We start from the raw sequence: 13,912 nt of genomic DNA, 5'->3' as shown, positions 1-13,912 counted from the left end.
AGAACGTTTTCAGGTTTAACATCACAGTGAATGATGTAATCTTTGCATTTCTCATGGAGATAAAGTAACCCTCTTGCAGTGCCTAGTGCGATCTCAAATTGGGTCTTCCAATTCAGTACTTCTCATTTATTTTTAGATTTATCTGTGAACAAGAAAGACTTGAGAGAGCCGTTGGACATGTAGTCCTAAATCAGCAATCGTTTCGACCCTTGTACACAAAACCCTCGTAACCGGACCAAATCGACGTGTTGTATGTTTCCGAGAGAACTGATTTCTGCTCGAAATTGCTTCTCATCTTGTCTAGAACCCTTCATCTTTTTTACGGCCACAATTGAACCATCAGGTAGACAGCCTTTGAATACTGACCCAAATCCTCCACTCCCCATCTCAGACTTGAAATTCCTTGTTGCAGTTTTCAACTCCTTGTAAGTAAACATTCTCAGAAAAGGGTCTGAGGAATCTGCAGGCCTGTCCATTGATTGTACCTTATGTCTCCACCAAATTAAAAATGAAGAGATAACCAGAGCAATGGCGAGTACACCAACAATACCTAAAATCACTGCGCCCACACTACATGTGCGTCTGTGTTTCTTCGAAAGTTGAGAGGCACCTACTCTAATGAAGACATTTAAACTACTTTTGGATGGAGTAGAGTTGCACAGGTTGAGCAAATCTCCCGACCAGATTTGCCATGAGGGACCTGGAGGAGGGTTGAAAGCAAACGCGATGCATGAACAGTTGCTTTGGCAAGCTTTCTGGCAATCTTTGTCTGCAGATATTGCAGGATGTGAGGATGCAAAATCATCAGGCAAAGTGACACCAAGGTCGACGAATCGGTCAGTGTTGCAGTTCAATGGGCTCGTCCGAATCTTCCGAGAGACAAGCGAGATTGTCTCTGGGTTTGAAGCCCTCTACGCAGCTGCAGAGCTCAAGATTTCTGGAGTCACAGATAGCGTAGGCACCACAGGCACCATACATGGTGCATGCATATCTGGGAACAGACCAAGAAAGAATCCATTTACTGGCAATGGATATATACGCTTGAACTTGTCCGGACCTGGTCATTACTCGACGTGCGAGTGCATTGAAGCGAGGATTCAACGTATAACTTTCAAACATACCTGAGCTATTACTTATAACGCTGGTGTTGAGATAACATTTCTCTGCAATCTCTGGAACTCCACTATAAATTTTGCCATCCCAAATCCTGGTCCCTCAATACTGTACAGAACTATTCCATACCAGCACGATTTGTTTGGCCCCAGATGGATCTGTGCGTATAGAGAAAAGCTCAGGAGCGGGATCGAATGAACTTTCCAAGAGTATCTTTTGTTGTCCCCCGCAAATCATCCCTGGCAAGGAGGTATCTACAGGATTATCCAAACTCTGCCATACAATTTGATATTTATCGTCCTGATCACCCAGTATAACAAAATTACTAGAATCTAACAGCACAGCCTGGGATGCCTTGTATGTAGTCTTGACTGACCAAATAGATGTGCCCTCCGCATCGAACACTGCCAATCTGCCATCTTTTGACAATATGAAAATGCCATGCCGATTTCTGGCGGGAGTCTCCCTGTTGGCCACCCAAACATAAGTCTTCTCTGGAATTTGGGCATACCAGATGCCAATATACCAGTTGGTTCCATTGGGGTTGAAGAATCCCAACTCAAATGTACCATTCTTTTAAATAATTGTCTGGTTTCTGGTGAGAGGCGATGCCGGCATCAAAACGAAAATTTTAAAATAAATTTAAATTTAAGATACAATTGTAAAATGATTTTTAATTTAATTTTAAAAACACTAAAATGCTGATTTGATGCTGGCATAGACATTACATCTCGCGAGTCCTACCTCACGTTTCAAAGGATTTAGAGAAGCAGTCCGTGGTAGATGGCTGGGCTTAACCGACACACTCGAAGCTTTGACTACTTTGGTGGATTGGGTGGGCCCTCCTCATTACTTACGGTCACCGTTCTCCATCGCCGTGAGTTCCGTTCATTTACTCCCGCCTATGTTTAAATTTTGAATTGTTTATCCCACCCACTGTATAAGACAAAACTTAAATGGTTTGCATTGACAAACATGTTCTTTATCTGAATAACCAAAGTGTGAGGTTCGAAAAGGGATATGGACATCTATCAAACAAACATAATGGAAAAGGGAGATTTTCTGTAGACATATCTACAAATTGTGGAAGCCTCACTATAACCTGTAGATATTATGAGCTCATAAATTGTTTAACATGATACCTTAAATATTTTATTTCTCATTGAACGTAATCATTGTAGGTGATAGATAGTTTTTGGTTTTTTTCAATGATTCGTTAAATTTCAATCATGTATAATTTGTCAATGTCAAGACATCCTTCGACATCTTTGCCAACATCCTCCCTCCCTATGCCAAATTGGGAGTTTTGGAATGAGATATGGTGATGGCAAAGATGTCTCAAAGCAAAAATGAGATCCCCTGCTCATTTGCAAGTAAAATAGTGTCTCAACCCTTTGCTACTTATTACGGTTCAACAAATTTTGACATGGGAAAAGCTAGGCAATTGAAAAAGTTTCATCATGGCAAAAGCTCAAAACTCAGCATCCTCCTTATCTATACCAAAATGGGAGCTCTCAATCCGTCAGAGGATCTAGAGAAAGGAATTTCATCAATTTTACAACTACAACTATGTTGATAGACGTGTATGTAAATTGTTGAAGCATAGACACCTTCAAACCTCGACTCAACTATTTGGTATATTATCCCTTTTTGAGATTATGTGCTTGGATTTGCTCCTATTTGGATATTTAGGTAGTATGCTATATTCTAAATTCCCATCTCTTGATAAGTCATAACATTTATCAATCATCACAAACTCTGATACTCATGCTATTTTTTTCAAGAATAAATAATCCATGAACCTTGGTACTTTAATGTCTCTTTTATCATGGACATTATATTCAAATTTCCCTCCATTTGCATAACTTAATTGTATGAGTTCTTTTTCATTCCTCACTATGAACTCTGAAACTTATATGTCTTGCCATGGTCACTCCCACCTGCTTTCTTATATAGTATAAAATACTATGGATTACTTGATAAGGCTATGCAACTACTATATCAAAGCTTTTAGTGCCCAAATATTACTTCTTATCCCAAAAAAAAGTGAATCTAAATAGACTAATATATGAAGGCAACTCATATTATATTTAACATGGTTATGATTTTGAGCCCAATTAAGTTTTACATTATACTATAAAACTTTTCTCTTTTAGTGAATCTTTTAGGCACATTTTTGGATTGAACTCCAATTTTAAAAGATTCATGTATAAAAGAATGATTTAAAAACTATAGAATGTTCCTCCATATTGATAGTAGTACTTTGGCAATAGCTAGATGCAATTTTTCATACAATATTAGTCATGAACTACTAAATATTAGATGTTTTGATTTGAGAATGATGGATTTGCTTAGGTCATGTATAATTTCATCATCTTAAGGCTTCCATATGCATTATGCATCTCCATATGACACTAACTAAAATGAGATTTTAAGCTCCAATCTAATGTGGTAAACAAGAGAACCATCATGAATCTAAGTAGGTAAATTGTCACAAGATCATGTCTAGTATGTCTACAAGCAGTTATTCTATATTTATTCTTAAATAATACTATCTAAAGATGTTGTAATAATGTTATCATTTATTCATAGGGATGGAAGTTTTTATAGTTGTATAATATATGTAATACACAACTATTTGTGTCTTTAAAACCAGTTATAGATATCACAATTAAATATACATTGGCTATAAATGCCAATTATTATTTAAATGTTATATTTTGCTCGAAATAAAATCTTCTTTGGGATAGTTCTACGAATTCTCTCATAATTCTAGTTGAGCACAACATAAAAGATAGTATATTGTACATGCCTTAGTAATTAGCACAAATTACCCTACATGATCATGAGGATGACACATTGTCCTAATTTTAACACACCTATTAATTTTCAAGAGGCCTACCTTTTTCATTTAGGGAACATTAATTTGAACACCAACAAGATAAGCATTTTTAGGGATATATTAATTTCAAATTTAATTCAAATGCCTAAGCAAAATAGTCACAAGAATTCTATAGCTATTGCCAAATGTGTTTGCATAGATATAGTTGTTGTACAATCATGACAATAAATTTTATAGAATTTTGAAAACATAGTTGTTAAAATCATGACAATCAATTTCATATAATTTTAGTAACAAAAGGAAAATAACAGATAAGTGATAAATATACATAACATAGGGCTCTTACTACAAAATTAAATGCTTGAGAGTTTGGGTAGGCAAATATGTGTTGCATCATCATCAAAGGTCGCCCTCTGTATAAAAATAAAGTAATAACATTTTATTAGTACACATAAGTGACAAGTATACATCTACATTTGTTTACTTTAAAATACATTATTACCTTTCCCTTGTCAAAGCATGGTAGCTCAACCCCCTCATATTTCCTGCTACTAATGGGTGAAACTCATAAGAGAAGAATAAGATGACAAACCATGTATAATTTAGTATAAAAGAAGGAAATTAATGAGTCCATAAAACACTATATCATGGAGGTATCAAGACCAAACAAAATGGTCAAGAATGTGGAATTGTCCACCTATGTCATATCCTCCTTAGTCATAAGCTAAACATAAAAGAATCACATACATTGACATAAGTGTGCAGTTGTTAAAATTATTGTAATATAAATATTTATTTTAAATTAACTACATTGTGATGAATAAAATCTATAGACTTACAATAATAGATGCAATCCATGGCTTTGTTTAGCCCTCCTCATCTCCTACATGAGACGTCTTACCATGAGATGCTATATTTTCTACAACTACATATGTTGTATCCTCATCCCTAAATACATATTGATATGCATCAGAATCACTTAGGGGATCAAAGCATAAATTATTGCAGATAATACAAGTATGAGGCAAACAAATATGTGAAGTATTAATCAATATACCTACGCCAACGTCATCGAACCAAGGAGGTAACATTGACATAGTATAGGTGACCAATATACCACTCAACGTGTGAATAGATCTAGTAGCCTTTGATCTATCCTCTACAATGAAATCAAGATGCTACCTTAGAGAAGGGGGGAGATATCAGTTGGGGGGGTGGGGGGGTGGTGGGCATAGGTGATGTTAGGCCTCATGATCCAATAGTTTATTCTATGCCCTTTCACAAAAGCAACATACAATTTCCTCAAGAAATAAAAAAAGGACCTCAAATTATTCTATGGTAGTTTATCAAATATATTCATGAGTAATCCCAAAAGTTTGCGTGCATTGCTTCATTCAAGCACCATCTTATTGACAATTTGGGTTTTTTTAGAGTCAATTTTGAGTCTAGTTTTGGGGTTCACAAATAGGCTAGCTATGCCTTATTTACTTATTTTAAGGACTTTGACCTTATTATAATCCAACCTATCCCTATATTGGGAATGCATTTACTCACAACAATGAAGAGTATCTTTATGTTACTCAGTGTCTCAAAAAAAAAACACTAGTTTGTTTATATTGTCTTCTATCAAATCTTCTATATGGCAAGGGTTTTGAGGCTTGTTGGTGTTAGTCATGCCTAATTAAATTGCTATAAAATTAAAATTAAAAATTGATTTGATAGATTATAATAAAAAAACACAAAAATACCTATGTTTTCACTAAAAAATACAACTTTGAATAGAAAATTTATTAAAAGAAAGATAAAGAAATCAAACTTACCTATGAGGAATTTGATGAATTTTATGGAAACCTAGCTCTGACATTTGAAAATGTTTGTATACTTGAGAGAAATACAATAAAATGTCATTTTTTGGGGGAAACAATTGGGGTAAAATGTATATGGTTTTGTTTGTAAACATACAGGTATCAAAAATCTGATGTACATTATGGGTATTTGATAATATTGGATAATCGATACCTATTAGCTATCCTATATGTATCGATATTTATTTTTTGGTTGGGTATTAGGATTGGTATCAATAAGTTAAACATATTTTCTTAAGCACTTTTGGAAACTAAACAAAAGTAGTTAGTTTCCATATCGGCACTTATTGGCCCCTCATGATCTTGTGTTTAATGACTAACTTGAACATTCACTTATCTTTGACCATGTTGACTAGATCTAAGTCTTTCTATCATTCCCTAGGTAGAACATGTCTTTATTTTTATTCACTAAAAACTTACTTGAATTCTTCAAAATTTTGGCTCACAAATCCCTATGAATTATTTCATTCTACCCTTTGTTCCATTTAACACATTTCCCTTCTAGTCTAGATTCAAAGAATCTATGTCCATTATGATTGCTCTATTGTTTGATCAAAACTAGTTAACTATACATGTTTGCTATCATGAATGATGGGTAGTTCACCTATTGTCCTTCTTGTTTAACTTGTACCTATTGATATCATGTTTACCACTCATATTCCTATTTACCGATATCTTCCAATTCATCGATAATATAACATTTTTCATTCATGGCTTGATCATTCACCTATTGGCACATTACCTATTTCTCTATTCATCAATTGTGTTTTTCACCAATAACCTTAACAACTTCCTATTCATTGTTTGAAATATGACCTTACGTATGTATATCTATTCACCTCTTGGTTAAACCAACTCACCTATATAATGGTTTTCCAACAATGATAACCATATCTTCCAAAATCATCCTCAATGGTCCCTCATTATTATTCTTCAATCAACACATCTAATGGTGCACTTCTACACATATGTTATTACTGTCCTTGTCTTTATTCATAAAAGTTGCACATATTTTTTTGTTTTCAAAGCCTTTGTTATAAATTTCAGTGGTGCTTCTATTCTAGTTTCAAATGACCTCTAAGTATTTAGATTTCATTATATTTTCTTAGGTATTGAAAGACGAAATGCAAAATGTATGGTTAAATTTTTGGCCCTAAATATGTAATGGAGTGTCATCCACTTCTCATTCCTTCCTAAATTATGAGAATTTTTAGTGTCATTTTATTTCAAATTATGTAAGGTAGATAGTTGCATGACCATCTATGGGATAAACTTCAAGACAACTGATAGTTTTGTTTCTTCTTGATTAAGGTTCAAACTTTTTTTATGAATAAATTGTATGGACTTTGCATCTTCGTTGCAATTTCATGACTTATGTGGATCAATGGTTCTTATTGTACATTTGTACCATCTTATGTATCTTAGAGTCTATGTAGAGATGATTTATTATACGTTCTCATTGATGAGAAGAAGGCAAATTTAACTGTAAATATGTATCAATGATTTATTATAATGTAGGGATTCATCTCACATTACCAAGATCATCGCAATCCCTATTGACATCATGGTTTGGTTTCTAAATATCACTAATTTCACACATGTTTAAATCCATGGTGCTTGAAAGGTGATGTTTAGTTTTCATATTCTAGGTGTTCATGTGCATGTGACAAGAATTGTGATTGAATGACATTGAGTATCTACTTGTGTATGGGAAAACATGAGGTTGGTTGACCACTAGAGGATATAAGGGGACCTTTTCCTCTATTTCACATATAAAGGTCAATGTGGAATGTTTTACCATTGACATGTCAGAATGAAGGATCTCCTTCAAGAGCCAATTCTCATAATCATACTAACATCATCATTCCCTACAATAAGAAAAAATGTATTGGATGTTGCATGTTGTTGACAATAATTGGTTCTATAGTTCGTTCAATGCAAGAAGTCCACATTATGAAAAGGATTTAATGAGATTAATGTGGGTGGTGGAGATGATATTAATATTTTTCAATGGTTTGTCCCTCTTTTTTCGGGGGGCAAGGAACATGGTTAGTGCTCTCAACCAAATATTAGGATATATATATATATATATATATATATATATATATATAAAGGATTCCTTGGAACTTTTTATATGGATGATATCCTCTTATGTAACCCCATTGGTTCATAGATCTAGTCATTAGTGATCACCAAAAAAATAAATTAAGAATAATTTAATAAAATGTAAATATTAGATAGTGATCAGCTATCATTATGTGCTTGTGTTATATTTTATGAATTAAGAGTATTTTGTTTTGACTATTAAAATAAATTAATTTTATTATATGTTTTTAAATTAGGTAAAAAAAGTTTTGAAGGTGTCTTGAAACCCTAGGCATTCAAAGTGAGGGGAAGACCAAACAATAGAGTACCAAAATCATGCCAGAAAAAGAACACTTTTCATGTATCAACCACAAACTTAGTTACAAATAATATCCTATAAAGGATAAAGAAAAAAAAAAAAAAAAAACTATACACAAGAAGTCAAATAATGATAGTCAAAAGATGATAGAATTAAAGTTCAAACTACCCCTAGGGTTTTTCTACAATGCACCCACAAATTGGAATAAAATGAGTCCTAAAGAGAAATGTTAAAGTTTTCCTTTGGCTTCCTTCTTATGAGAATGAAGGATCATATTGAAATAAGGTGAAGACCTCTTAAAATGTTTACCTTTAGCTGAGATCCAACCATCTTCAATCTTATCATCTATATTCTTCCAAGCCAAAAATCCCTCACGGATATCCTAGCAAAGCTACTAAAAAAATAAGGCCCTAAAAGAAAAAAGAATAAAAAATTTAATTATATGTTAATATTGTGCATTATTTCATTGTTATTTAATTGGTTCTATCATGTGACTAGTTGTTGCTTTATAGCAATGTTGGGGAACCTAAGAGGACATAGTTTAATTTGTAACATTTGGTACTTACACATGTAATTAATGTAATGTATTATTTTCTTAGTTATCATTATGTGTAGTTGTAGTCAAAAAAATTAAGTTGAAATTATTATTGTTTTTTAAAAAAATTTGCATTGTTCTTTAGCAATTAAATGTTGTCCTATTGGATTCCTTGGTAGTGCATTGCACAAGCATAATATTGAAATATGTTTTATATGCTTGACTTTTTTATGATGTGAGTGAAGCCTAGATTTGTTCATCTGATAACACATATTTACAAATGGTAAAGAAATATACATGAGATTATAGGGAAAAACAATCTCATTTTTAAAATCTTGCTTAAAATGTCAAATTCATCTCTCCTAATTCTCTTATGAATACATGTAGAGATATGAAATTTCATATTTACATTTTTTATTGTAATAAAAGTTATGCAAATTAATGATGTTATTATAACATCCAATCATTTTGAATTATACAAAAAAACAATAATGGTCATTTGTGGTTTTCTAATCATATAGATGATATATAATGATAAGATGTAATTTATTGTGACATAATAGTTGATTGAGGAATGGAACAATGTCTATTTTGGAACCAAGCTCTAAATTAAACATCTAAACAAGAGATTACTCAATGGAGAAGTAGTACGATTGTAAGTTGATATACTTAAAATTTGTTATAACTACAATTATTCATTTGACAAATACGCCAACCATATCATATGCTTAAGAAGATTCTTTGAATTTACAATAAAATCTCATTTGTTAACATTTCCTTGTTTGGAATCAAAGGCTTTTGTTCATTGGTCGTGTCTTGAGTCATTTTCTTCGATCCTTAAAATGTTGATTGTTTCAATACTTTGTCATTCATTATTTCTACTTTTCTTTTCCTCTAGTGTTGGACTTCTTCCAACCTAGAAAGAACCCTTAGTCTATGTCTTGTATCTGATTTTCTTTTCTCTTATGTTTTCTTTCCTGACCATTGTTTGGTGGTCTATTGGTTCTTTGCTTCTTGTTCTATAAGTTTTCAATCCCACAGACAATTATTCATTTTATAGATATGCCAACCATATCATATGCTTAAGAAGATTCTTTGAATTTACAATAAAATTTCATTTGTTAACATTCCCTTTCTTGGAATCAAAGGCTTTTGTTCATTGGTCTTGACTTGAATCATTTTCCTAGATCGTTAAAATGTTGATTGTGTGAATACTTTGTCATTCATTATTTCTACTTTTCTTATCCTTTAGTGCTGGACTTCCTCCAACCTAGAAAGAACCCTTAGTCTAGGTCTTGTATATGATTTTCTTTTCTCTTATGTTTTCTTTCCCAACCATTGTTTGGTGGTCTATTGATTCTTTGCTTCTTGTTCTATAAGTTTTCAGTCCCATAGACCCTTGTTGGTCTCCTATTGGACATTAATAAATTTATCTTCTCTTATATATATATATATATATATATATATATATATATATATATATATATATATATATATATATATATATATATATATATATATATATATATATTGATGTAGATAATACAACAAAAAAGGGCCGATAGATAAAAAATTATATACATTACAATTAATGTGAAAATATTATGAATGCTTTCTTCATAGCTTATTAATATAAAAAACACATAATAAACATAATTGACTTCGTCTATTGTATCAAAGGCTCCAATCACTAAATAAATTTATTCAAATTATTGAATCCTTAGTTTCTAAAGAATGTTGACTTTGGGATCAATACTTTTCACTTCTTTTTTTTTTTCTTTTTTTAAATTTTAAACCAAAATTTGAAATTTGTCAAAATAGTTTCCCTCTCAAATTAATCAAGTTATTAATTTCTTGTCAATTTTGTCAAATTGGTACTTCATGTTTAAAAATAAATAAGTAAATAGTAGTATAATTATAATTGATATTCCAAATGTTTATATCTATGGATTATGCAAAAATAAAATTAAGACTCCATAAGATAAATTATATATAATTATAATACATATTTTTTAGATATTAACAATTTGTGTGCTTATGTACAAACACAACAATTAATTCTGACATACTTACAATAGTCATTCTTTGTATTCTAGACAAATTAAATCGTCAAAATTATTAGAATGCAAGCAAATACAAAACATTTGAAATGCACATAAATAATATACTCGGGAGAACTAAAAACATCGTCATAGGGTTGTACGCAATGAAATTTGATTAATATACAAACCCATTTGACAAGGGGATAATTGGCCTTCAGATAATAATTTGCTTGCTGGATCAAAACCACTTTCCTTTGAGGCAATGTCAAACAATTCAAGTCCCTCATCGTGATTTTGCATTTCTCTCAAGTCTTCTGTCAAATAGTTTATGATCTAGATCTATCCTAGGTGATACATAAACCTGTTCACGTGCTTTCTAATGGGATCATAGTACTTTCGAGACATCTTTTCCGTCACCATATCTCGTTCCAAAACTCCCAATTTGGCACAGGGAGGGAGGATGTTGACGCAGATGTCGAAGGATGTCTTCACATTGACAAATTATATGTGATTGAAATTTAAGGAATCATTGCAAAAAAACAAAAACTATCTATTACCTACAATGATTACGTTCAATGAGAAATAAAATATTTGAGGCATCATGTTAAACAATTTATGAGCTCATAATATCTACAGTTACATTGAGGCTTCCACAATTTCAAGATATGTCTACAAAAAATTTCCCTCTTCCATTACGGTTGTTTGATAGATGTCCATATCCCTTTTTAAACCTCACACTTTGATTGTACAGATAAAGAACATGCTTGTCAATGCAAACCATTTATGTTTTGTCTTATACAGTGGGCGGGATAAATAGTTCAAAATTTAAACATAGGCAGGAGTAAATGAACGAAACTCACGGTGATGGAGAACGGTGATGGAGATGAGGAGGGCTCACCCAATCCACTGAAGCAGTCAAAGCTTCGAGTGTGCTGATTAAGCCCAGCCGTGGTGGCCAAGTTAATTTTGATGCACTTGCAAGTGATGGCACAATGACCAGTTTTACAACGTTGAAAAATATTTTATAATTTAGAAGTTTTTACTTATATCATGAGGTTCATTTTGCTTTTATAGAATTTGATAGAGGATTGGATTCATCCGTTTAATGCCAACATGTTCTAATCTTAAATATAATCATAGAAATTGTAAGATATTTTCTTACTAAATTTAGTTGATTATAATACATTTTATTTTAAAATTCTATTAATTTTTCAAGTTTATAATTTTGGTTGCATCATAAATAATTATTTTAGAATTTAAATTTTAATATAACATCAGTATAATATTTTGAAGATCAATTATTTATTACACATGCATAGCACACTTATATGTGACAACAGTATGTGTTCTTTGTATCTTTAATTACAATAGACTTGGACTTTTCGACTTTCTCAATTTTACATTAATGTTAATCTCTTATTTTACTTTATTTATTTTTTTCATTGAAGAACGAGACAAGGCATCAAAACAAAAGCAAATCAAGTTTAAAGAGAGCATAACAATAATATTCAGTAGTGAAAAAAAATGTTTTGAAGGGACCTAAGACAATTTAGCATAATATTTTAGTAACAATTTGATTAGCAATAGAATCCATAGAATCAATAACCAAAAAGCTGCCCAGGGAATAATACAATACAAAATTAATATAAAAAAGATAACAAAAAATAATAAAACATTCAAAAAACCCAGAAAACAACAAAGGAATCAAAGCAAGATTCTTCAAAACTTTAACCTTAATTTGGTTCACGTTGAGTACAACCTTGTTTAGTTATGGAGTGTGTCTTGATGAATCTTACTTTTCTTTCTTTTTAGGCTCCTTGTTCACTTACTGGGCCTAGTTGGATCAGCTTAAACAACACACTAAAGTTTAGCATATTGTGTTGGCTAATGTAGAAACATTTATAAGCATTGTTTCTATATTTTCTTTACATTCCATAAAACAATTATATTTATTAGAGTTTATGTAGATGTATGGAGAAGTGAATGGTGGATGAGGAACACATTTTAGAGTTACATACTTACTTTGGTTTTCTCCACAATTTGCTTAACTTTAGGTTGTAAAGGATGACTTGTTATGAAAATATAATTTTTAATTAAAATAATTAATTCAAACCAACAAAATTAATCTAGATTTTATTATTGATATTATAAAATTTAAAAAGTATTATGTTGATATTTATAATAAAATGAATTTACTTTATTAATTATTATGTGCTCATGTATATTTAAATAATAGAAATAAAAAGTTATATTATAAGAAAAATATTAAACTTAATTTAAAATAATAGAAATAATTTAAAAAATAAATAACTATTTTTATAATATATAATCAAACAGTTGAAGCTATTAATTGGTCTTTATATTATAAGAAAAATTAAACATTTATATATCTTGTGAGAAAAACACAGAGACAGATTTGAGTAGATTATGTGATTTGAGAGTTCAAATGTTAAAAATGCTCATACCAAATTTATTATCATACCCAACATATGCAAGCTATTTTCCATTTTTAGACTTTTGAAAACTCATAAATGTTTTAATTCATAGTGTTTTTATTTATAGACAAGTGTTTTTATATTTCTGCAACCTTGTATTAAAATAATTCATCTTGATCAAGGTTAGTGTTATAAGAAGATTCATTTCCATGTACTATTATAAGTGCATTATTCATGTTTAAATTTAATAATATAATATGTTTGTTTCTTACATCCAAAATTGGCCAAAATGGGGTGTGGCCCAAAAACTAGCTGAAAAGATAGCAACAAGTCACTTAAAACACATTTTCATCCTTCCCCCTTTCTTAATATCAAAATACCCCACATTAACGTAACCCATAATCAAAAACTACTATTGCCACTAGGTTGAATAAGAGTCTTAAAATAAAAAATATACATAATTATAGTAATCATCACATGCATTCACAGGGAGAGTCCAGTAATAAACTAAAACAAAGGCCTCAAGTAAAGCACTTAACAAAATAAACAAAAAATAAAACCAAGAGAGCTAGCTCTCTTTCTTCTCCTTATTTAGTTTTTCTAGGAACACACTAAGACACTCATATTCCAAGAACTACTACATGGATGTCATGGTGTCAACTCCAATAGAGGAAAC

At 31.3% G+C, this 13,912-nt stretch overlaps 1 protein-coding gene across 1 annotated transcript; it reads right to left on the bottom strand.

Moving 5' to 3' along the window:
* Window positions 1-1,215: 1,215 nt before the first annotated feature.
* Window positions 1,216-1,986, bottom strand: LOC149566927 (G-type lectin S-receptor-like serine/threonine-protein kinase At4g03230). The gene is made up of 2 exons (XM_089816575.1): window positions 1,971-1,986; window positions 1,216-1,607 (listed from the first exon to the last, which is right to left on the bottom strand). Exons 1-2 carry the CDS (start codon window positions 1,984-1,986, stop codon window positions 1,216-1,218), a joined length of 408 nt encoding a protein of 135 aa, XP_089672701.1.
* Window positions 1,987-13,912: the final 11,926 nt, after the last annotated feature.

This window comes from Cupressus sempervirens, chromosome 3 (genome assembly GCF_028749045.1).
Source record: "Cupressus sempervirens isolate cs-2001-9-10 chromosome 3, ASM2874904v1, whole genome shotgun sequence".
Classification (NCBI taxonomy): Eukaryota; Viridiplantae; Streptophyta; class Pinopsida; order Cupressales; family Cupressaceae; genus Cupressus; species Cupressus sempervirens.
The sequence above is the reverse complement of the archived record's forward strand: the minus strand, read 5'-3'. Positions and strand labels throughout refer to the sequence as shown.